The 21,627-nt window shown below is 38.5% G+C and overlaps 1 protein-coding gene across 13 annotated transcripts in view; it reads right to left on the bottom strand.

Moving 5' to 3' along the window:
- BBX (BBX high mobility group box domain containing) overlaps positions 1-21,627 on the bottom strand; it is a 273,350-nt gene that overhangs the window by 91,093 nt on the left and 160,630 nt on the right. For all 13 annotated transcript variants that reach the window (XM_017870840.1, XM_017870850.1, XM_017870851.1 and 10 more), the window contains 2 exons: positions 7,813-7,983; positions 1,333-1,575 (listed from right to left, as the gene is read on the bottom strand). In XM_017870840.1, coding sequence (XP_017726329.1) covers positions 1,333-1,575; positions 7,813-7,974 — 405 coding nt within the window. In that variant the 5' untranslated portion in view covers positions 7,975-7,983. The remainder of the gene's footprint in view (positions 1-1,332; positions 1,576-7,812; positions 7,984-21,627) is intronic.

Below are 21,627 nucleotides of genomic sequence, written 5' to 3'. Positions count from 1 at the left end.
TATTAATTCTAATTCATAGTAGCCACTATGCTAATAATTTACTCAAGATTCAAATTTCCATGAACACTTCTTAAGAAATTTTATGTTGTATCTTTAAAAATTTTTATGTTTAATGTTGATGTTTTTAGCTAATTAACTCAATAAAGGCACAGCACCTGGAAGAACTGTTTTTTCACATACTGAGATGTCTACTAAAATGTCTTGAAACTGTATTTTGTCCCTGCTGGTTCATTTTCTGATAAAACTTAACCAAGTGTTTGGGTGACGGGTTTTCATGAACCAAGATCTTTTTGCAAGTTGCAATGCTGAGGAAATAATATTAGAATTATTCCTGTCAAGTTTAGCCACAATAATATTGCTTTGCTCATCCCTTACTCGGAGCTAAATCCATCACAACACATTTAAATGTATAATGGTCTCACATTAATTCCAAATACAGTAAAAGAACCACGATATAATTTTTGAAGAAATTTAGTAACTGCTATCATTCTGGAAGTGATTAATGTCCCACCTTTCTGAATAGCCTTCCAGCATGGAAATGCTTCCCACTAACTACTGCCTACACAGTATTTACAGGCATGCACACCTCACATTACATCCTGTTCCACTGGGATTCAATCATTTATTGGTTTTAAATATTCATACGGCACTACCTACAGAACAGAAACAAGTCAAAGCATATTTCTTGATAATTTTGTTTATTACAAAATCAAAAAATGTTAGCATTAGAAAGGATACAAATCTTTGTCCAACTTGCTCATTCCAATAACATTAGAAAAGGAAAAGAAAAAAAAGAAGCTGAGATGCAGAGGTTGACTTATGGATATGGTCACAAAGCTACTTAGCATCAGACCTAGATCATGACTCTTTCCCATGATATAACTAGAGTAACAAGATTGTCAACTTTACCATAGGCATTCTCTGACAATAAAAGTAGAGTTTCTAGAAAAACTTAAAAAAGAAAAAAAGTCGCCATTCATAATAAATTACCATAGTAAATAAACAAATCACCATTCACTGTAAACTATTCATAATAAACCTTCACAATAAATCAATCCCTTATATCAATCAGTGGGGTATAGACAATGAGAAAAAACTTCTTGTTAATATATTGTTCTTGGCACCTCCACCAGCATTTCTACATGGACTTGGAACACAGGAACAGGAACAGGAACAAGTCATACAAAGAAAGCACTTATGTTTTTACTTAACATTTGATTCATGATTCACCTTCTCATTGCTAGACCTTCAACAGGTGCTTCACATTTGTTGACTGGGAGTTTCAGGACGGGTTGCTTTTAGCTATCAGAATACCTTGTCATTGTAACCTACCTCCTTGGCCATGTCTGTGTATTTCTGCTTTTCCTTTGGATCAAGAACAGCCCACCAATCAGCTAGTATCTTGGTAGCACCTCGGTTATCAAGCCTGGGGTGTTCCTGACGTACAAGAGAGCGATGGCGTTTGCAAAATAAAAGAAATGCATTCATTGGTCTCCGGGCTCGCTGCTCTGGGGATTCATCATCTTCAGTTTCACCAACATCTTGCTCTAGGCCATCGGCCCCAAGAAGTTGAACCTATTACCACCAAAAACAAAGCCAGATCTTTAACATGTTTTGGATAATTTTGATTTAACAGTTAGTCTTGGTTTGCAAATTGCATTTTTTCTTAGCTCCATTTAAACAACTTACACATTGAAAAAAATATAATTTTAAAGAATCAACAACCACTGTTCATGGTTGGTAACTAACTTATGATGTAGCCTTCTGCTTAGTTTCTATAGCAACCTGTGCATGTCTCTATTACAGCATATATTACATTGTGTTATAATTGCTTACATTTTTTTCTCTCTTAACTAAATAGTGAGCTTTTTGAGGACAAAAGCTCTTATTCACCTTTACAACCATAGTGCCTAGCTCAATGTCTGACATAATATTAATACTTAACTAACTGTTGAATGAATAAACCCATTCTATGGTTAATGGGTATCAAGATTAACAATATCCACATAAAAGATATGAATAGTAGCTGTGTCTTTCTCTGCTTTGAAAAGTGCCTTTTTCTACAGCTAATAATATGACAATATTTATCACGAAAGTAAGAAATAAAAAGGTAATATAGACTACTCAATGTTTGTGCAAGCATCACAAGTAGAGTCTTGTAGTGTAAAAAAATCAAAATCGATATTTAACATAATTATTTGAAAGAAGAACTATACAATAAATCTTCAAACTTGTAAATTTCAAGCTTTCTTGTTTAGTGAAATGCTCTGGTGATAGGAATAAACTCCTCCAGGCTTAAACATTCAAAATCAATTTTGAATACTCTGTTTTCCTACACTTCATTCAATCATTGTTCAAGGTCTTCAAGGACTTCTACAAAGCTCCGAATCTGTCCATTCCATCTGGGTAATTCTCATTCCCACTGCCCTAGTACCACTTTGGCCTATGCCTAGTCTTCCCGTTTTTCATCTTCTTTACAATACTTCTTGCATATGGCTGCCAGGTTAACTTTCTTAAAGCACATCTCTGATTACAGAATCTCAGAACATATGACTATAAAATATTTTCTAAGGTTAAAATGATTCTATAATGTTTCTTAGAAACAATGTAACTATAAACAGAAGTTCACAATGTTTACTAAGCCCATTTCCTTAATTTCTGGTTTCAAAATTAAAATTAAGCAGGATACATTGCAGGTTAAGTATCCCTTATCTAAAATGGTTGGCACCAGAAGTGTTTCGAATTTTCGGATTAGGGATACGCAACTTGTAACCATTAGCCTGCATTATGCAGTAGAGTGGTTAATTCTTGAACTTGAGTATGCACTGGAATCCCTGGAGGTTCTGTTAAAACACAGCTAAGTCCCATTCCCAGAATTTCCGAGATATGGAGTGGGTCCTGAGAATTTTTATCTCTAAGAAGTTCCTAGGTGATGCTGATATTACTGGTTTGAGGAACACTCTTCGAGAACCACAACTGTAAGGCAACCATGTTCTTTTATTACAATGTTTATTGGGCAATTGTTACAAGCAGATACTTTAGGACTAATCATCTGCTTAATCCAACTGGTATTTTAAAAAAGTCTTGGCCAGGCAGGTGGTTCACGCCTGCAATCCCAGCACTTTGGGAGGCCAAGGTGGGAGGATCATGAGGTCAAGAGATTGAGACAATCCTGGCCAACATGGTGAAGCCCTATCTCTCCTAAAAATTCAAAAATTAGCTGGCAGTGGTGGCACGTGCCTGTAGTCCCAGCTACTTGGGAGGCTGAGGCAGGAGAATTGCTTGAACCCAGGAGGTGGAGGTTGCAGTGAGCCAAGATTGTGCCACTACACTCCAGCTTGGTGACAGAGCGAGACTCCGTCTCAAAAAAAAAAAAAAAAAGTCTTTTGCCATTAAGTGTTGCAAATACAATCAATTAACCATTAATTACCTTCAAACACAAAGAGTACAGAAAAAATCTTGAGGTTATAGCCATCTAATTTGGAGATATGTTAGGAATTATTATTGGGGCTGAAGGCTACACATTTATCTTCCTCATTATGTATATAATAGTAACAATAATTTGCATTTTTCAAGGGAGTTTTATTTAGCATTCTGAAACTAGGAAGCTAAGAAAACTAAAAGTGTACTATTAATATATAAGATGAAGAAGCAATTATATTTCCACCCTTCAGAAAAGAGTAACTTTTCATTCAGTTACTAAATTATAAAATTCAGCGTGTAACAGATGGACAAAGGACCTCATGTTTTGGGAGGGAGAAAAACATACAAACATAAATTTAAAAGCAGTATGCTGACTGTGACAAGAAACCAGCAAGGTAACAAAGCACTGGTGGATGGGAAGAAGTGCAAGAAGGCCTCCCTGGAAAAGGTTGCCCGAGCTAAATTTTGAGAAACAAATCAGGCCAGGTGTGGTGGCTCTAGTCTCAGCACTTTGGGAGGCCAACGGGGGCTGCGGATCACCTGAGGTCAGGAGTTCAAGACCGGTTAGAGCGACATGGTGAAACCCAGTCTCTACTAAAAATACAAAAGTTAGCTGGGCGTGGTTGTGGACACCTGTAATCCCAGCTACTCTGGAGGCTGAGGCAAAAGAATCATCTGAACCTGGGAGGAGGAGGCTACAGTGAGCCAAGATCGCGCTACTGCACTCCAGCCTGGGTGACAGAGCCAGACTCTGTCTCAAAAAAACAAAGAAAGAAAAAAAAATTTTTTTTTAAATTAAAAAATTAAAAATTAAAAAAAGGAGAAACAAATCAGAATGTGTCAGATTGTCAATGGAGAGACATGGGGAACCAACAGGGATTAAGGCTTGCTGGTTTATCTGAACATCAACTTGCAGTTCGACAGTACTGGTATGTAAAAGAGAACAGGGCTTCAGGAGACAAGGATGCAGAACATAATCTGCACACTTCAGGAAGAATGTGCTCTGCCATATTTACATGCGTGCATTTGATCCCGTAAACCAGTAGTTTGGAACTATATGGACCAATAAAAACATGTGATTTGACACAGTTTGTCAACTTTTTATTCTGCCAACTATGAACATCGAAAATGTTTTAATTGCTATTTAATGTAATTATTAATCAAAAGTAAATATATAAATATATGAATAACAAAATAGAAATAAAACTCTCTTAGAGTTTAGAACTTACTTTTCTTTCCCCAGGAGCTCATTAATATTTTCTAAGAAAAATCAACACTAGTCCCCACAGCTGGATCGATGTAATGGAGAGCCACGAGTGATTTTAAGCAGTGGAGGGGCAACATTATATTTTAAGGAGATAACTTCTAACAGCATGAATTTTAAGAGTAAAACTAGAAGCAACCCAAACTAGAGAACCCAGTTAAACATTTATTCCAGCTGTCCAGGCAAAAAAGGGATAGGGCTGAAATCTAGACAGCAGTAATGGGAACAGAGAAGTGAGAAAAGGGACAATATTTAAAAGAGGCAGAACCAAGAGTGGCTGGTAACTAATTGGATCTGAAGGCAGAAAAAGGAAGAGTGATTCTAGCTTGGGTGGCAAAGTTTCTTCATATACAACAAAAAAATACTTGTTCTCAAACGAGAGAAATCAGGCCTGGTGGAGAGCAGAGATCAGTGCCAGGCAGGCTGCATTTGAAGTGGCTATGGGGAATGTTGTGTGGATACCTATGTCTGCAGGATAACAATGAGATACCAATAAACAGAAGGTGCTAAGACTAAAAGTATGGACTAGACCACTGAGTGTGAGTGAAAAGAGAAGAGGACTCAATGACTTTAATCCTTCCCCCAATAAATATTTACTGGGTTCCTGCTATGAGCCAGCCACTCTACTAGGTGCTGTGAGCACACAGTGAGCACAGACAGCAGTAAGCATGGAGCCTGTGACCTCATAGAAACAGGAGCAGCACAACTGGCCTTACATTTTGAAGGGACTCCTCTGGCTACTTTGTTGAGAATGGACCGCAGAAGGGCATGAGCAGAGGCCGGGAGAGAGAGAGGTAGATACAATAATCTCTGCTAGAAATGGTGATGGCTTGGATCAAGGTGGTACATGAAGGAACTGTTAAAAGGGCAACAAAACTGTGAACGTATTTTGAAGGTAGAGTTTGAGAGGATTTGCTAATGGATGGATGTGAAGTTTGAGCAAAATAAAGCAGTAAAGTATGAACTACAAGGTCTCAGGTCTGACAAACTGGAATGTTGCAGTTGCGCTTTACGGAGAAAGGGAAGATGCTGGAGAAGGTTGGGAGAAGAAAAGCAAAAGCTTAGTTTTGAATTCATTCAAACTGAGATTCCTAGTTGATATCTAAATGGATATGCCAAGTAAATAGAAATATGAGTCCAGAGTTCAGAAGAAAAGTCCAAGATGGAGATAGAAATTAAGATTGGAGGCCTAGAGAACATCATCATGTGAGGGGAAAATAATGCAGGCACATTAACTGAAAGAAACTGGGAAGGAACAGTGGGGAAGGTAGAAATAGAAAGAGGGGCCAGACACGGTGGCTCATGCTATAATCCCAGCACTTTGAAAGGTTGAGAAGGGAGGATTGCTTGAAGCCATGAGTTCCAAACCAGCCTGGACAACATAGTGAGACCCTGTCTTCACAAAATATAAACAAAATTAGCTGTGGTCCCAACTATTCAGGGAGCTGAGGTGGGAAGACTGCTTGAGCCCGGGAAGTGGATGGAGGCTGCAGTGAGCTGAAATGGTGCCACTGCACTCTAGCCTGGGCAATAGAGACCCTATCTCAAAAAAGAAAAAGAAAGGATAAATAGAAACAGGTGTGGGTGGCCAAAGGAAAGAAGAAAGAGGAACAGGAGTGGGTGCCCTCACAGAAACAGGAGACTGCTTCAATGACCAAGTGATCAACACATGCAAATGTGTTTATAAAATGAAACTAAGAATAAGCTTGATAATACCCTCAAGTAAGAAGAATAAAACCTATTTCTCTGAAACAGGAAAAGCGGAAGGAAAGATTAGTAAGGAGTGAGACAATTACAGAGGTGTGTACAAGAAGCTAAAAGAGTAACTTCTGGTGGCCTCTATTTTCTCTGTGAAAAAGGAGAAAAGGTCACCAGTAAGAGAGGCCTTACAGGGTATCCAGGTGATATCTGAAAAGAGGAAACATGTTTTAATTCCTGCTGAAAGCCACGAAAAGACTGAATATGTTGAAGGCCTGAAAAATATTAAAAACATGTTTGTAAAATTCGTAGTGACACAAAATATGTACTTATTTATTATTTCATTCAGCATACATCTATATTTAATACCTACTATGTGCCAGGCACCATTCTTGGTTCTGAGGCAAGAGGAAAGGACGAGACAGCCAATGCCCCTGTTTTTATACTGAGTTTCTATTCTGGTCTGAGAGAAGACATACATAAGGAAGTATACAGCTAAATACATGGCAAATAGCAATAAGTGCCATGAAGAAAATCCTTTGACTTTGAATGTGCTGGGTGCGACAAACACTTGAGATGATTTTTTTTTTTTTTTTTGAGACAGAGTCTTGTTCTGTCACCCAGGCTGGAGTGCAGTGGTGCGATCTTGGCTCACTGCAAGCTCTGCCTCCCGGGTTCACTCCATTCTCTGCCTCAGCCTCCCGAGTAGCTGGGACTACAGGTGCACACTGCCACGCCCAGCTAGTTTTTTTGTATTTTTAGTAGATACGAGGTTTCACCGTGTTAGCCAGGATGGTCTCAATCTCCTGACCTCGTGATCTGCCTGTCCCGGCCTCCCAAACCGTTGGGATTACAGGTGTGAGCCACCGTGCCTGGCTGAGATGATTTCTTAAGTCACCTGCATGGTTATGTGACTGAGAGCCAGCTGCTGAGGCCTGATGCCAGAGAAGAGGACTAGGAGGAATGAATCATTACAAAGACTGGGGGGCAAGTGCAGCCAGAAGCTATGAACGCCAGGGATAGAGACAAACAGAGCAGTTCTAAGACTGCCAAGGGTGGCAGGGCGAGGCCAGAAGCCAAGACAGAGAGGCCAGAAGAGCCACAGGGTAGAATGTCAGACGAGCACATCAAGATTTAGGAACATCCCCATCTCAATGTATTTGAATATTACTCACAAATCATTGGTTAGGTGACAAAAATAGTATTTAAAAGGCTGTGTCTCAGTCTACACTATTAAGAAGTACAAATACTTCACGAGCAATCAAGAATTGGAATAAAAATGTACACTAAGTAATTGAACAGGATTCAAGCTATACAGGCTTTTGGAAACACATCTTTTGTAATATTGTTCATGTTCACTATTGTTTCTAGAACATTATGATTTGCTCTAATAAACTCGAAACTTCTACAGTAAATACAGGACTTACCTTATCAATATCCTCCTCTTCGTCTTCCTCTTCTTCCTCTTCTGAAAAATCAAGAAGTTTCTTTGCTAGCAATGGATGCCACTGAAGACACTTTCGTTTTGGTCGTTTTCCAACCCCTTCTCCTTCTGCTGAATGATCCTTATTTCTATTACTGCCTTTCATTACTGTGACCTGTAATAGGAGGAGAGAGAGATAGAATCAGGGAGACAGGGAGAGAAAGAGAGACACTGAGATAAATCAAAGTAAATTTGATTAAAATTAGTTTATTTAGCTCCCTAAGTATTAATTAGATTATAATTTTAATGACTAATCTATCTACTAGCTCATTTACTGGACTCAGTGGGAATCCAAAATACATAACAAAACATTCATTTTAGTGGGCTAAATGGAGGTAATACAATTTGCCTTTTGTGAAATCTACTTCCCTCCGCTACACAGCTTCAGAACCTAAAACCCCAGTAAGCTTAAGGATATTACCAGTTACCTTCACCTGTGTGTATTTACTCAGGGAAGCATTTCTCAATTTCCCATCAGAAGAACATAAAGGATGCCTCCCAAGAGAGTTGAAGACTTCACAGGGACTTGCCCCCCAGGCATTCTCTGATGGCTATTTTACTATAACAATTTACATGAATTCTGCATTCTATACCATGTTAAATCTGTGCTTATAACATTACTAAAAAAAATGAGTAATTTGTAAGAATCCAAAGTTTTAAATTTGGGCAGCTGGCTAAGAAATGGCCAAGCTATCAACATGACAAAAATCGTTTAGAAGTCTAAAACTCTGAATTACTTTTCAATGATGTAAAAAAAGTTCTTTTCCTTGATAAAAGCAATACATATTTCTATTAAACAGGTGAAAATTGCATAAAATGAGGTTTGCCCTCTCCATCATGTCCCGCACCATGGTCCAGAGGTAACTGCATGTTAGTTTCCTATATGTTTTCTCACAACTTTTCTTCTGATGTTATTTCTCATTCATTCATTCAAAGTAATGTTAAAATAGAAATTACTGTTATGGAAAAACTCAAACAATACAATTAACTGCCATCAGTTTAAATGGCTCATGAATGCTGACAATACAAACATACATACAGTTGCTAAAATCACCAAGTAGCAGCCTATTTGCTCACTATGTTTGCATTAGTCCAAATGCTTGAGAAGTGGTACCATTAAACTTTTAACACCATACTGAAACAGAAACTGGGATTGATGAACACATAATATAAAGATTCATGTAGTTCTCAAGCCATTCAGAGAATATGATACAGGCAAATTTATCTGTCTTCCTTGTTTCTGGATTCTGGGTCACGCCTAGGTCTTACTTCAAACAAATATTCACCAGTGTTTTCTCCTAGAACTTGTACAACTTCAACTTAAACATTTAAATACTTGATCAATCTGGGATTCATTTTGATAAAGTAAGTGAGGTAAGGAGCTAGCTTATTCTTTTTTAAAAAATAGCCAACTATGCCAATACCATTTATTAAATAATCCAGCTTTTCACTATTCCTTCTATCCTACATTAAATTATCACATGTATACGAGTCTATTTCTGGATTATCTTCTGTTAATAACCTCCCTCCAACTACTTGCCTATCCTTTGACCAATTTCAATGTCCTTAGGGACTATATCATTCTACATCTTTTTAAATATACAAATATATCAATAAACAGCCATTAAAAAATTTAAGCTGCATATATCATACTCTTTTATCTAGGTCAATACATGTTGATTGTTCTAATTTAAAAATAATTGTGTAATATTCTAAAATGAATGTATCACAATTTACTGAGTCTACTACTGATGAAGCAATTATTGTGCTACAATAAAACTCCTCATTTTAATAAAATCATTTTCTAAAAAACCTTCATTTTTAACAAAAGGTCTCATTAAATTTTTTTTTTTTTTTGAGAGGGAGTCTTGCTCTGTCGCCCAGGCTGGAGTGCAGTGGCGCAATCTCGGCTCACTGCAACCTCCACCTCCCAGGTTCAAGCGATTCTTCTGCCTCAGCCTCCTGAATAGTTGGGACTACAGGTACCCACGACCACACCCAGCTAATTTTTGTATTTTTAGTAGAGACGGGGTTTCACCATATTGGCCAGGCTGGTCTCTAACTCGTGATCTTGTGATCCGCCCGCCTTGGCCTCCCAAAGTGCTGGGATTACAGGCGTGAGCCATCGCGCCCAGCCTTCATTAATTTATTACAAGCTATTCCAGTCAAGAAAAAGAAAGGAGGAAAAGANTTTTTGAGACGGAGTCTTGCTCTGTCGCCCAGGCTGGAGTGCAGTGGCGCAATCTCGGCTCACTGCAACCTCCACCTCCCAGGTTCAAGCGATTCTTCTGCCTCAGCCTCCTGAATAGTTGGGACTACAGGTACCCACGACCACACCCAGCTAATTTTTGTATTTTTAGTAGAGACGGGGTTTCACCATATTGGCCAGGCTGGTCTCTAACTCGTGATCTTGTGATCCGCCCGCCTTGGCCTCCCAAAGTGCTGGGATTACAGGCGTGAGCCATCGCGCCCAGCCTTCATTAATTTATTACAAGCTATTCCAGTCAAGAAAAAGAAAGGAGGAAAAGAAAAACATGCTCTTGTGGCTTTCTTAGCAAGAAACTCATGCTGGAATATCTGAAGCAATTGAATTACTTGTGTGGCTGACTCAAGAATATCAGAAGTTACCGAAAACTAAATGGAATTAGGTATCTGGTGTGCTCTTAATAAGAGAAGATATCTTGTGAATTGATAGACCATTTAACAATTCCCATTCTATCTACAAATAAAAGTTGGCACAGGTAACCCAATTTCCAGAAATGCCAAAGTTATGTAGAGAGAAAACGGTTATTTCTGTAACATAGTAATCACTTCAGGATGAGTTGCTTGAGTGGTAGTTAAACCCATTTGAGGGTCTAATATTTTAAATAGTAAAAGAAATCAGTGGGAAACTGTAAGTAAGGCAGCTTCTATCAACTGGAGAGGGTAAAGTGATTGCCAATGCCAAGAGAAAAATACATCTTTAGCCCCCAAAATTTTGAATTAAATTGTTATTATGTGTGAATGTATAAATATATGTGTGGGTACGTGTGCACCTTTGTGTGTGTGTGTGTATATATATATATATATAATTTCAATATTCAAAGAGAAAACAGGATCTCAGGAATCAAATTAATGAGGGGAATATGTGGCTTCTTTCTGGGTTCAAAATAATCGCATTCAGTCCTCCCTCACTTCTAAGTCTTTCCACGTAGCTCACATACCACTTTGGAGAAAATGTCTTTTCTGATACTCCAGAAATTAATCTTTGTCACCCAGAAATACATTAGAAAGACTTTACATTGCTAATGGCACTTATCACATTTTCCCTTGAATTATAATTATTTAGATACATCATACCTCCATTGCTAGGCCTTTTTCTTAATGTTCCAAGACTATACTTATATGCTCAGAAACATCCTGGCACATCAGATCATCAAGATCAGTTAGTTGTGAGGATTGTCAGAAACAATGATACAAAATCCTGTGCCAAATTGTGATGATGACTCACTATTTATATTCTCTAAGATAGCTTCAAGATTAACTACAATTTCTTACACTTTCCTGAATTCAGATATTCTTTTCTAAGTGGGAAAGAAAAGGAATTGAAAACTGTGCACAACTCAGACACACTGACCAAGGTGGCATGTGATGTCTGAGAACCACCAGATGCACAGGCTTGTGGAGAAACGAGGCTGGCAACCCCTAGCACAGGGCCTGGAACAAAGTAGGTACACTTTTAGCAGGTATGGAAGATGAACAAAACAGTAAGTGAATTGGAAATGGTATACCTCAGATGAAATAATCAAGAAAAATGTACTATAATCGATCTATAACTATGAAATACCTCAAAGTATAAACTGTGCACTTTAATAATTCATAGTTATCTAATTTGTTCTTAATTCTGTATGGATCTATTTTCAAATTATTGAAAGAATGCAAAACAGTGAAGGGAAATGATGTTCCTGATTATGATTCAGAAGTAATCAGAAAGCAAGAGAGAATAATTTTAAAAAGATTTTAAAAAGTGGGAAAGACAAGGGCAAAGAAAGCATAATTTTGAGACAATGTTATCACTCAACTTACTTCAACAATGAGGAGGAGGTGAAATTGTTAATTTTAAAGTGACAGAGGACTAATCTTGTAATTATTTTGCCACTAAAAAGCCCACACATTTTAAAGTTTGGTTTCTTGGTCTTAGAACAAGAGGAAATTAAGCTAACAATCTATATGCTGTAAATGAAGCAAATGTTGGACTTTATTCAAAAGGAGTTATTCTTCCATTCTGCACTGCAATTTTAGAATAATTGAAATCAGGTTATTTAACTATCAATGGACTCTGTACTTGAAAAACTAAATATCATCAAATTATGATGCTGAGACTGTCAAATGATGATCTAAAACACCTACCAACATGTATCTGGTGAAAACAAACGAACCCATGTGTCCCCCCTTCGCCCCCTTTCTGTGTATGGCAGGACAGGTGACCCTAAATAGACATCCTCTACTGAATTCAATGTAAACTGACAAATTAGGAAAACCTTCATTTAATTATATTCTTCAAATGTAGCAAGCCTGAGCCGAGCGTGGTGGCTCATGTCTGTAAACTCCCAGCACTTTGGGAGGCCAAGGCGGGTGAATCACGAGGTTAAGAGATCGTGCCATTCTGGCCAACATGGTGAAACCCTGTCTCTACTAACAATACAACAATTAGCTGGTTGGTGGTGGCGTGCACCTGTAGTCCCAGCTACTCGGGAGGCTGAGGCAGGAGAATCACTGGAACCCGGGAGGCAGAGGTTGCAGTGAGCCAAGATCACGCCACTGCACTGCAGCCTGGCAAAAGAGTTAGACTCTGCATGAAAAAAAAAAAAAAAGTAGCAAGCCCATTCATGAAGGACCTTTACGGAGGTTGGACTTCATGAGAAACTTAAAGAGAAAGATTTTAGAAGGAAACTGTACAAAGCAAATGCCATATTTATTAAAAGAATAATAATAATAATAATAAAGGACACTGGAGCCTGATAGGCTTCCTTTAGAATCCTGCCTCTACCACAAACTACCTGTTGGAAAGGGAAAGTTAATATCTGTGCTGATATTTCCTCATGTGAAAATTAAATAATAATAGCTCTACTGTGAGAACACATATGTAATACCCAGCACAGTGTCTAGAACATTCCCGTTCACTGTTGGCAAATCCCCCCTTTACTCAACAAGCTTTTTAGACTGGGGAGCATGGGTTTAACAGGCAGCATCTGCTTACTTAAACTCATCCTAAGACGCCATTCAAAAGGGAGCACAGATGTCTCCCATTTGATAGCAGTCCATATGCTGCCCAGATGATGTACTCTGCAGTCTCAGAAACTGAGAAAGAAAGATGAAGAGTTTCCTTTGTCTGAGTGATGCACAGTCAGAAACAGTGCCTTGGCATCATCATAAATTTTGCAAATAAGATCCTCTCGTCTATTGTCTTGTCTTACAATTTAGGCAATCAGTTATACTTTAATCTTCAAAACATTAGTATATACTGAACTGTGTCACAGTGGTATCTTAAACTGCTTCCTAAAAGTCCAATGAAATTCCACTCAAATCCTGGTCATTAAAATTCACGCCCAGTGAAACAGGAGAGCATGTATGGGAGGCCCATTAAATACCACTGCTAGACAACTACATATTCTAACCATAAACAGGACCTCAGATGGGTCCAACTAAGACTACAAAACTTCACAGCCTTCTCCAGTCTATGGAGGAGAGGAAAAACTAGCCCAAAGACACTGTAACATCATGGAAACTCTAGCACTTCCACACAAATCGGACCCGCCTGCTTTCATTCTTTCTAAAGAGTTCTGGGACTTTCAAGTCACACCTTGCTTTCAATCTTTCAAGGGGTCCTGCTACCACAGAAGACAGCAAATACTCCAAATCTGAAGGCTTCCTCCTTCTTACCTTAAAAGTCTCCCATTTTCTCTTAAAGTCCTTCTCATCCTCCAAGACCCAGGTCAAGTATCTCTTCTTTTATCTGAAAGCCCTAAGTCAAAGTCCATCACTCTGCTATAAGCTTTGGCTGTACTTGACTTTGTTAGGCCAAGCACTTATCAGAGTGTTTTGACAACTCCCCTGTACCCCACTTGGGCTGAAATGTGTCCTCCAAAGTTAAGCCCCAGTGCAACGGTGTTGGGAGGCAGGACCTAATAAGAGGCGATGAGGTCATGGGGGATCTGCCCTCATGAATGGATTAATGTTGTGATTGTGGGAGTGAATTAGTCATCACCAGAGTGGGTTTGTTATTAAAGAAAGTTTGGCCCCTTCTTACTCTTACCCTCTCTTGCTCTTCTGCCATAGAATAATGAAGCACAAAAGCCTTCCCCAAATATTGGCCCATGCTCTTGCACTTCCCAGTCTCTAGAACTGTGAGCTAAATAAACTTTTGTTCATTATAAATTACCCAGTTTGTGGTATTGTTATAGCAACATAAAATGGACTAAGACATCTCCACGTCCACAAAAGGTTGTGACCTTCAGAGTGCAGGTGCCATCACTACCTTTTTGGTCTCAGTGCCTAGCACAGAGCCTACTACACAGCAGTTTCTGAAAAGGGTATTTATTGGCTTATAATTTCCTCATCTAACACTTAACCACATATGGCTTCTCAGAATGACATGCTCCTAAATTTTTTTAAAAATTCTAATATGCAACTAACATTTATTAAATATTTAATTGCTATATATTTACTTTCTCATTTAATCCTCACAAAAACACTCTGATGCAGTTACTATGATGAACTCCACTTTAAGCAACAGGGTTCAGTAACTTGCCCAGGGTAACATGGCAAGTAGAGGAGCTGGAACTGGACCCACGAAACCTAGCTCAAAGAACCCAAATGCTACCTGGGAAAAAGAACTCTAATATAAAGCTCTTCAATCTGCAACTCTCTAACTATTTCCTGTAGAACAAACAGCTCACAGGCCATCAAAATACCAAAAGGAAGCATTAAGGGGCTGGTAAGGGAACACCACTTTTCATGGTAGAAAAGCAAGTACACATCTCTGATGATGCCAAGTGACAATTAAATTAGATTAACTATAAAACTCTTTGAAGATAAAAACCCTACAAGTGCTAATCATTATTATTTATTGTAATTCTAATGACAATTCTAAACTGTAGACAGATTACATGAAAATATCTCATTCAATAAAGTAATATTCTCATTTTAGAAGCAATTCACTCACTATTCATGCAAAAAGTGTCTTTAAATATGTTCCTTATTGAAAAGCAGTAGCTTTTCAAGTTGAAACTTTAACTCTGTCAAGATGTTATCGATATGCTCTTCATGAATACTAATAAGGTACCCACTATTCAAAGAAGGGCTTAGCTGTACTGGCAGTTCTGGTCCCTCTGCCTTTAACTCATAAAGAAATATGTATTTTTAAGATCTCTAATACCTGCACTCCATGACGCTTAGCCTTGGGACAGCTTAACATGGTTCTCAAATGGAATGCTGTTCTAGGCTACAAAAAGAGACAAAAGCTACCTTGAAAGAGATAAGGCACCCAAAGAGGTGGCTTGAGGAGGAAAAGCTGTATACATAGAGGTCAGTAGCAAGTTAGGACATGTTCCCCACCACACCTTCCAAAAATGCAACCTTCTGTTTTCCTGTAATTTTATGGAGGTGTTTACATTCTTAATCAAAAAGTCACTGAATTCCTATTCTTCAACAGACCTAACAAAAAAGTATTTGCCTCTTTTAGTTTACAAATTCACAAAGGTTTTTATTATATGCACTTATTACAGGGCTAGAACATAATGATCACATTGACAAGAAGCTGAAACGCAAGAAGATAAGCTCATGGGTGTGTCTTCCTCCTTTACTCTCAATGCAGCTGAACACATATGTATTGATCACCTGCTGAGCTATGCTCTGTAAGGGTTAAGTGTCCAGTCTTACCTCCCATTCAACTCACCTCCTGCTGGGCTGGTGCTTGCCCTGCTCTCCACACCCGCCATATGCTTCTGCGCAGAACTTTCTCTGCTCTCCCAGGCCTACACACGGTCCCCGACACCCCCATTCTCCCTCTCTATGCAAGACCTCTCCGAACATCCATTTCCAAAAGGCTGTGTTTGCCTCAGTTCATGTCTCTCTCCTTTCTGAGCACTTTTTTTGATCACTGCAGCACTTAATGGCTGTGCCATAATTTTTGACACTTGATTGTATGACAATTATCATTTTCCTGTACAATGTATGTATAATGATTTCATGTGAATTCCTCCCACAGAGACCCTTGAGGGTAATGAACATGCCAGATGCTTTTTTTGGATCTGTCAGAGCAAGATCTCTGTGCTAGACAGGGAATAGATGTTCAGTGAATATGTGGAGAATTGAACATAGAAACAATACTTCTCTGCTTTCTTATTATGCTTTTCTTTATGTTGTTTTGCTACAAGGCAGAAGGGACATAAGGCTTGAAAAGAGATATGCAGAGAAGAAATAAGAAGCCAGGAAAGGTTGTTTGGATGGGAAAGGAGGGAGAAAAGAAACAAGCAAATTGACAAGGCAATGTAATAAACAGAATAAAATCAAAGCCACTTCCAAATAGTTGTCTAAAACATGTTCCTTTATTCCCTTCTCCGGTTATTTGTCAATGACTTTCATTATTCTCTCAGAACAGAGTACTATTACACCTTCCGCTCACTGGCTCTCTTACACTTTCACAAATGGTCCAGTAATGAACCCTAACTTTAAACTTATCCAACCATTTTTCTTCTCAGGTCTATCTCCAGGTTTCTGGCCGCTCCTGTGTTCTGACCCTACTACAAAAGTTTTCAATCTCATGTTGGTCTTAAGTGCTTTTTTACTTGGTCTTTACTTTTATCCTTTTTACTTGTCTTACTCAGTTACACAGTCAATCCCATGGTGCCCATTATAAATTCTGTTTCTCAATCCCTGCTGATGATGGTGAGCAAGGATAAATGATGACAATCCTAGCTAGACATACATAATGCTTCCCATGTACCAGAGCTAAGAGATTACATCTATTAACTCTCTTAACTTACAATAAGCCTAAGAGGTAGGTACTATTATCCCCTTTTTTTACAGATGAGAAAACTGAGGCAGAGATAACATATTTCGCCTCCTTTAGTTTATAAATTATCAAAGGTTTTTACTATATCCATTTGTTACATGGGTAGACATAGGTATCGCATTGGCAAGAACTGGAAGCACAGGAAGACAGGTTCATGGAGTCTCCATATTTATTGTCAATGCAGTTGAATACATATTTACTGAGCACTTGGTGAGCTACGAATTATGTTTATAAATCATACCACTAGCATGTAATTGGTGAAGCTAGTATTTGAACTCAGGCGGTCTGGCTTCAGAGTCTGGTTTTTGACCATTATACAATATTGCTTCATCATCATAAATTTTATTGAACATTTGCTACATGCTAAACACTTTACATAATTAATTTCTTTAATCCTTAATACAACTCTAGGTGAAAGATACTACAATGAATATACCTTAAGTATAAAGCAACTGAGAATGACAAACCTTAAGCAGCATGCCTGAGGCTACTCTGCCAGCACATGACGGGCCCAGGAATGAAAACAAGGTCTTCTGTTCCCTAGAGCTTGAGCTTTCAATCATGTCCCCATACTGCCCTTCCTACCCACCTGCAATCCTTATCACTAAGAAAATACCTTTGCCTCCTGCTTAACTAGCAGGAAGAACACGTGTTAACCTTCCTGAACCCTCCCAAATTCTCATCTTGCCTACCAATTTCAAAATTTCTTTTCTTCTTCTGTTTTCTTTCAAAGGTAGAGATTCAAGGTCAACTCCTTCCCTCACCTCACCCCCAATCTATGTTTCCCTCCTGTTATCCTGAGCCATTAGTCTTTTAGTTACTTTGATGAAGTCTAAAGTCCTGTCTGAATTCTCACCCTCCTTTAGCTAGTCCTCTTTCTTCCTACAAACTGGCCTCTAGCCCATAGGCTATGGTACTACCTAATGTGGCTAGGATCCAAGAACCAGCCTGCTTGGTACTGTCATTTGTTCACAGCCTCCACACCCAACGATGTGCTTCACTAAGTGACCTGGTTCCTAATATTCTTGCTTCTAAACCTCAGGATTAGTTTCCTAGAAAGAGCTTACAACTTGTTCCAACGTCCCTATCACCTCTGGCTTCTCTACCTCACTATGACTCACATGTCTTTAATTTCTATCCTCTCAGAGAAAATATCTTGTATGAGCCAGGCCTCTGCCTCCACCATACCCTTGTGGAGTTATGTCAGAGCCTGGTGAATACAAACTAGACATCCCTTCCCTTCACATAAGCATCTGGAAAGCATATCTTTCTTTGCAACTTTCTCTCCATAAACTGAAATCACTGCAATTAGTTGTTTACCCTGACATCTAATCTCTCAAAAGTCTGTCCCTTCTACCTCTTACAAATAGTCTACTCTTCTCCAGCCCCACAAGGCTGGTTCAGCTGTCTGACCTTCTTACCTATAGCTCTGCTGACTTTAATTCTCCACACAACAAATACCTGCTCATATCCTTCTCCTAAAGGGAATCTCTTTAACAGTCCCTCAGTGTACTAAAGAAAAACTCCAAATTCCTTCCTTCACATAAACACCTAAGACTCTTCCTGACCTAGTCCAGCTTGCCTTTACAGCTGATGTTTCTTTGGTCCATTCTCACTCTCAAAGTTCTACCCATACTGAGCCACGTGCCATCACCTGGAGCTTGCCATGCACTCCCACCTTCTGGAACCTGGCTGCTGTTTCCTTCCGGTGGAACTCATTCCTGCTTCAGGGCTTGGCTTGGATCTCACCTCATGCCCCTCTGGTCCTTTCAAGTCTCAGACAGGTGTCTCCACAGCACCCTACACTTAATAGGCTACAGTGAAATCACCTGTTTCCTTCTTTATATCACACTCAACTGTGACAGAGAACAGGGGCTGCATCATGTTCACCATGATGTGTCTCCAGGGCTTGACACAGAGCCAGGTGCACCGCAGGCAAATAAATACTTGTTGAATGAATGAGTTCTAGGACTGTTCCCTGAAGTCCATTCCTCTTGCCCCTAGTCCTTTTCCTTGTTCACCATCCTGCTTTTCTAATCCATCCTTGCCATGCCCTGCTGTGTGACCCTCCATTTCAGAAATTCCTAACAATTACTCAAATAGCATACTCAAACTACCAAACTAAAACACCTGGTGATTTTATTTACTTAGAAATAGTTTCTAAGTATTGCAGATCTGAAGGGAGAAAAATGATTCTATTTGTAATTTTGACCTCGGAAGAGAAATAATTATCCACTCCCTTTTCTCCTGTATCCATCACTGAACACTGATTTTTAATCTTCCATGCTACAGATTACATAGGGCCCTTTGATTTTTTTTTTTTTTAGACAGAGTCTTGCTCTGTTGCCCAGGCTGGAGTGCAGTGGCACAATCTTGGCTCACTGCAACCTCTGCCTGCCAGGTTCAAGCGATTCTTCTGCCTCAGCCTCCCAAGTAGCTGGGACTACAGGAGTACGCCATCACGCCTGGCTAATTTTTGTATTTTTAGTAGAGATGGGTTTCACCATACTGGCCAGGCTGATGTCAAACTCCTGACCTTGTGATTTGCCCGCTTCAGCCTCCCAAAGTGCTGGGATTACAGGTGTGAGCCACCGCACCCGGCCTACCCCTTTGAATTTTAAGAGCAATCATACATATTTTTTTTTTTAAAAAAACAGATACACATTAAATTTCATCTAAAATGGTAAAAGTTTAAAAGGATAATTTTCTTTTATATGACTTAGTTGTTGTTTTAGTTTAAAATAATAAAAGGTCTGGATGTTTTCTATTATCCTGATCTCTAATTATAATTTTAAAAAACAATGCAGAAACAATGATTTAGTTAAGAATCAACAATCTGTATCACTGATTGGAAATCTTTTCCTTAGCTACTGTTCTATACTCTAAGAAAGATGGCAAATAACTTAAGTAACAGTTAAACTGACTTCACTTTACAAAGCAAAACTTCTCAGTCTTAATGGTTGCAAAACAAACATATTTTCTCAAAGGCAAAACAGAATACTTATTTCTTATTTTAAGCAGTATAGTATTTAGTGAAGTTGCTTAACCTAGCTGCTGCATCGCCCACCTACTTATACTTTGGCACACTAGAATTACACTCACCATTTACTAAATTACAAATTACATAAAGGTAGGTGTGGTTTACCTTTACCTTTCCAAATGCTTAGAATACTTCCTTGAATATATGTATTTAATAACTAATACTTGAAATGCATGAATCTAATCATCTTATATCAGCCTGCACATTTGCCAAGGAAATTAATTAGAATGCATAGGGTACTATGATTAATTTCTATATAGTGTTGAGCAGAAAACCATTTGTTTTATACTTGCTTCACGCTGGATGAATTTTTATCTTAAATATTATCCAATTTCATGATTTAATATATATGATACAAAATGTAAGTGCTTACTTGATGATTCAGTCATAATAGTACTCTGTTTAGAACATTAACAATTCCTTTTATATTTCTTTCATGTGTTATTTATATTCCTTGTAGATGTTTAGAATGAATGTGCTCTAACCCCAGAGCCAAGTTCTAAAACCTTATTTTTATCTACTAAATTTATTAAATTGATGACATTTATTTATAAAAGATTCTTCATGTCTGAGAATAACAACAATAACAACACACAGTTCTATTTGTATATTATTTGCCTGCCTTTTTAAAAAAGTACCAGAGTGGCCAGGTGCCGTGGCTCATGTCTGTAATCCCAGCACTACGTTAGGTTGAGGCAGGAGTAATGGTTTGAGCCCAGGAGTTTGAGACCAGCCTGGGCAACATAATGAGACCCTGTCTCTACAAAAAAATTAAAAATTAACCAGGCATGCTGGCGCACACCTGTGGTCCCAGCTATTTAGGAGGTTGAGGTGGGAGAATCCCCTGAGCCCAGGAGCCAGGAGGTAGAGACTGCAGAGAGCTGTGATCCTGCCACTGCACTTCAGCCTGGGTAACAGGATGAGACTCTTTCTCAAAAAATAAAATAAAATAAAATAAAATAAAATAAAATAAAATAAAATAAAGCACCAAAGTGAGAATATAAAGAACTGGTTTTAATATGACTGAAGTTCCTTCCTTTAATTTTCTTCTCAGTGCACAGTACAAGAATGTTGTAAACCAATACCCACAAGATATACGTTTACTGAGGTACCCTGGAGCATTTTCCTCACAGCCCAATTTACATAAGTCGGCTCCCTCTGCTGGCCAAATTTTTATCTTCTAGCATCCTATTTAAATATAAGGGTAATGCTTTATAATATCAAAAAAAGCTCCTCTGTAAAGTAATCATAAACCATATAAACCTGGGAAATCACTTAAGAAGCTCTTTTATATCATTAAAACACTGTGTTTGTTGATTTTGGGGAGAGGTAACTATTCACATACTGAGTTAAACCCAGGAATTTTCAAATTTAATATCATTTTTCTCCTAAGCAAGATTCTTAACCCTGCTAAAACCATTTCTCATTAATTTAGTCCCTTTCTACTTGGAATCTCCAACGTACTTTGTGATAAGTGTCTAACCAAGCCTTTCCATGTTTACACAATGGCATTATGTTGGGGAAACGAGGGAGAGAATGCTTTCACTTAGTAATTTATCAGGCCACAAGAGTTAGCGGCAGAATATAGGATAAATAACAGGGACTATATGCTAAAAGTGAGCCCATGTTGCTTTTAATTTTTTTTCAAAGATAGATTATAATAT

This window comes from Rhinopithecus bieti, unplaced genomic scaffold (genome assembly GCF_001698545.2).
Source record: "Rhinopithecus bieti isolate Rb0 unplaced genomic scaffold, ASM169854v2 scaffold_5478, whole genome shotgun sequence".
In the NCBI taxonomy this organism is placed as follows: domain Eukaryota; kingdom Metazoa; phylum Chordata; class Mammalia; order Primates; family Cercopithecidae; genus Rhinopithecus; species Rhinopithecus bieti.
The sequence above is the reverse complement of the archived record's forward strand: the minus strand, read 5'-3'. Positions and strand labels throughout refer to the sequence as shown.